The following is a 4,657-nucleotide window of genomic DNA, read 5'->3' as shown; positions in this document are numbered from 1 at the left end:
GAGTGAGCCTGTTGGTCACATTAGGTGTTTTCAGGGTAAAATAATGAACAAAGCCTGCTACTGCTTTCAGGTCAGCTGTGTTGAGCAAAGCTATCACCCCACTCAAAATACCAGTGACTGCCTTGTCACACTCAGTGGACTTGGGGCCGTCAAATTTATAAATGATAAAACCCACCCCATTTTTCTTTGTGTTTAGAAAATGCTTAAGACTGGTTGTGTGGTGCAGTAATTACAGTTAATAAACCCTGGTGTCCCTCTGCCCCCTGGTGACACATATTCTGATCAACAGTGTCAGCTGCAGGAAGTGTGGAGCTCCACAGACTATGACAGTAAACTCCTTCAGCTTTATCTTTCAGCAGATTACCATCTCTATCATGCTGCTCTTTAATCTTATTCTCTTAATGCTTCTACTAGGTATGTTCATTTTAATAGAATAATTACATTTTTTAATATTTCATTCAGTTTTTACATTTTTCTTTTCTCTTTTTTCCACAGGGAGCACATCAATGTAAATGACTGAGCATCTTATAGCAGAAGAGCATGTCTTGGAAGATAATTATGTCATTCTGTCCTGCAATTTCACTGCTACTGCAGGTGATTATATACCAGAGTTTTGTGTCTCCATGTATTTGATTCTGGAAAGCAGTCAAAGCTGAGAGATTGTGATTTTTTTTGACATGGATATTTTTCAAATAAATAACGTACTTGTAAACATATTCTGTATTTTAATTTTGTTATTCGGTGTAAAGAATGTAAACTCACTTTTATGTCGATGTATGCCAGGCAGCTGTGGAATTGTGTAAATAATACCTTACTTTGGATAAAATTAAATGAAAGTGTGTTTGAGTTATGGTGTAGTATATGTACTACATGTGTAGCTTCTGAGAAAATCCATCAGATATTACTGTGACTATCTTAGATAGAATTTAACAGAATGATCAAGAAATGGAAAACAAGCAAATGTTCACACAGTTTTGTAATAATGTTAAGATTAACATTTATTTTTAAAAGATTTCTTCTCTGATTGTTCAACCAATAAGTATTAACAACATATGTAAGAGGATCATTGTTGATATTCAAAGCAAATAAACAGCGAAGTTTGAGAAATAAGAAAGAAACCTGTATTTGAATGAAACAGATAAACATCTCCCCCTGCTGAGAAAAAAATCAAGCTTGACTTTTGTACAGTCTGTTTGAGTTTTGTGTCTCTGTGGGCTGCATGGCTGTAACAAACCTCCAGACACCGGGTGAGTAGGATCCATGTGCAGTTTATTAATATAATGCAAAAGGACAGGCAAGGTAAATGTAATAACGTAATCAGGGACCAGCAGAAAGGTCAGAGAACCGTAAAGACGAACCACGATGCAAACCAATCCAAAAAACACTAGACTGACTCAGAAAACCGATGAAAAAATCAGATCAAAACCACAACAGCAATCAGACAAAGAAACACGAGAAACAGCTTGGTACAGAGCTAGTCACAATACTCTGTAATGTGCATCCAAGACTGTCTCCATGATCAGACCAGCAGAGGAGCAGAGATTCATCACTGAGGCTCACAAGTGATAGATTTGTGTCTGAATGAACATACTGTCTCCTAATAATACATGTGTCAAAAATCTAATGTGATTTATAAATATACTCGTTATAAATCACATTAGAGACAGAATTCCTCCAAACATGGCATGTAAATTCAAAATCATCAGTAGATAGTAGATCAGTATCAAATTATCATTATTTTGATAAATAATTATCAAAAATAATTATTTCTGCTAAGGTTCATGCTGTTATTCTCCTGATGCAATAAAAATGTAAAACAACGTTAAATATCAATATGTCTTTAAATAATTTAAATTGCTGAGTTTTAATGTAACACTAGTGAACTAAAGACTTCACTCTTCATTATTTGGCAGCTTATAAAATAGCACTTGATCCAGCACTGATATTAAGGGAAACACTTGAATTACCACAGATACTTAAAAGAGCATTGAGCTTAATACAAGATGCTTATAAATTGTATTAGGGGTTTTATATTATTATAATTTTATGGGGAATTTTTAAAATTGTATCAGTCACTGCAGTGCCTCTGGTGTTTTGTTTAGACTCTAAGGGTGTACTATAAATGTGCTGAAGAATTTAATTTCACAATAAGAATTGTTTGATTAAAAAAGATTATTGAAGTAATGCATTACTTCAAGCCAAGTATATGCAAATGTAATTAAGTAACAATACAGTAACACTTCATTAGTAATTATTAATGTGATATAATCAATTCTAATGAAATTAAATTAGTAATTATTATGTCCTTAGTAATAGATTGTCCTGTGTTCCACTTTACTATACTGTTCCAGATCGTCATTAACTCTTCATTAACACCACAGGTATTATTAATATGCCGTCATTATGCAAAATCTTCTTCTTTTTAGACGGATCCTCTAATAAATACATTTGATGAATGCATATTTATTGTCCACATAATAAAGTGACAACCAAAGCAACATTCATAAGTGGTTAATAACATTTGGAGTTTATACAAAGCTACATGATAATATTGTCTTTTGAGTTTATTCTGCTAAGAAAAGTCATATTTTTCACTTGCATTATTTGAGATATAACCACAATACAATAAAGAGTATAGGAAGCCTTACAGTGTTGTATATATTTTGTAGATTAGAAAATGTTTACTTTATAGAAATAGGAAGTGTAGTAAATAAATCATGTGTCATGTGCCACATTGATATTGAAGGGTAGTGACCCGAAACATGAGCAGTGTAACTGTTGAAGGATTTAAAGCCAGCAGACCTGATTAACATAGACCCAGTAGTTAAAACAAACACAGCCACATTTAAGACTAAAACACGGAAAAATAATGAATGTTATGTTGTGTTCAAAGGAGCAGAGCCCTGGACCCGAGTCACCCAGCGCACATACTAATACTACAGTGGGATTGGAAGAGAAATGAATGGAGAAAGATACAAAATGGGTTGAGATGAAATTACTGGTGTTTATTATTAGAGTGTAATCCAGTGTCATTCAGAGATGTTTGCGTGTGCAGCTGCACAAGGCAAATTATGTAAATGAACAAACATGTATGTAAGGTGGTTTATTATTCACACATTAATTCATAAGACTCACAGCATAGTTAAGGTTAGCTCTTTATTAGTTGGTGATTAGTACATGCCTTAACTCATGATTAGTTCAGATTTAAGTAAGTAATAATTCAGGTATTAGTTCATGATTATTCATGCACTGTTATTGTAAAGTGTTACCATAAAAATAAAATGGATTGAACATGACAACTAAAATCATTCACACAAAATTTAGAAATCTTGATTTATCATGATACAAAAATATTTTTCTGACACAACAGTCATCAAGAATCATACAGACTATAAGGCAGAATGTGGCACAAATGGCTCCAAATGACAGCAGCAACAACAGATGCCTTTTAAATTGTGATTTAATGTTTGTATAATAATTATTTCAATAATTCCATGATTAAACTTTATTATAGTGATTATTACCTTTTATTATCAGTTACTGCTTTTAGTTTTGCTTTTCCTGTTTGTTTAAAATAGATTTAGGACATGTTCCCCATGTGAGACTGAATGTAAAGCCAGAATGCTTCAGTAAGAATCAAGAATCTTTCAGTAACATTAGTGACACTGTCATGTGAGTGATGCTGTGGGGTGGAGCTTCATGAATCCTGATGATGTTAACATATCAGTGTACAGAAAGAATAGTTTCCTTCAGCTAAGATCATTCATCATGTTCACTGTTATATTCATGTGTCTGTGGCTTTCACTGGGTGAGTAAACATTTTTATTATTGCAAAAATAATATGTTCTGAATCAAGGATGAACACATACACAAAAAACATGATGTGTTTTTAAAAAGTAGTAAATTGTGAGTATGATTTATGTAATACCTTATTAATAAATTATTTAGAAAAAATACAATATGTTCTCTTTATGACAGGTGACTCCATGGCAGATCCAATAGAGCCACTTTTCACTCATAAAGTTGTAGATGAAGGTGATGATGTTACTCTGTCCTGCAGCTGCAAAGACTTCAGTGATACCATATATAATGTGCAGTGGTACAGGCAATATATGAACTCTAAACCTGAGTTCCTTCTTTATGTTACTCCAAGTGGAGATCTAAGTTCCCCCATCCCCGATGGAATGTCTGCTAAAGTTCATGATGATAAACAAGTGGATCTGATCATCTCCTCTGCTGCTGTATCAGACTCTGCTCTATACTACTGTGCTCTGACGCCCACAGTGACAGGAAATCCAGCTGCACTGTACAAAAACTTTTTTGTTATGTTGAAAGCAGTTATGCCAATAAGAAATTTACATGGGGAAAATTTACATGGCTTTTTGGGGAAAACTTTCCCTTTTGTTCTCATTATTTATAATAAGTTTATATTATTGACACATTTCATTCATTCATTCATTCATTCATTCATTCATTCATTCATTCATCTGTAACTATTTTATTTAATCTTGTCTAGGAGCAAAGTGGATATTGGCAAAGCATTCAAAACTCTACACAGCAACCTGAGTTTAAAATCAATAAGAATTTACAATGCTTTTAAAATAAAATACACTTTTATTTATAGAGCCATCATGCTATAGCTCACACAGCATCACTT

The 4,657-nt window shown here is 33.2% G+C and overlaps 1 gene segment (V, D, J or C); it reads left to right on the top strand.

Annotated features, from left to right (window-relative positions):
* Positions 1-374: 374 nt before the first annotated feature.
* LOC131356835 (T cell receptor beta variable 13-like) lies at positions 375-4,277 on the top strand (the record flags this gene model as incomplete). The annotated part of the segment is given in 2 exon segments: positions 375-414; positions 3,979-4,277. Coding segments are annotated over 2 exon segments (339 nt in total), but the record flags the coding sequence as incomplete, so codon positions are not given.
* Positions 4,278-4,657: the final 380 nt, after the last annotated feature.

Source organism: Hemibagrus wyckioides, linkage group LG07 (genome assembly GCF_019097595.1).
Source record: "Hemibagrus wyckioides isolate EC202008001 linkage group LG07, SWU_Hwy_1.0, whole genome shotgun sequence".
NCBI classification, from domain to species: Eukaryota; Metazoa; Chordata; class Actinopteri; order Siluriformes; family Bagridae; genus Hemibagrus; species Hemibagrus wyckioides.
This window is presented reverse-complemented; position numbering and strand designations above follow the sequence as displayed.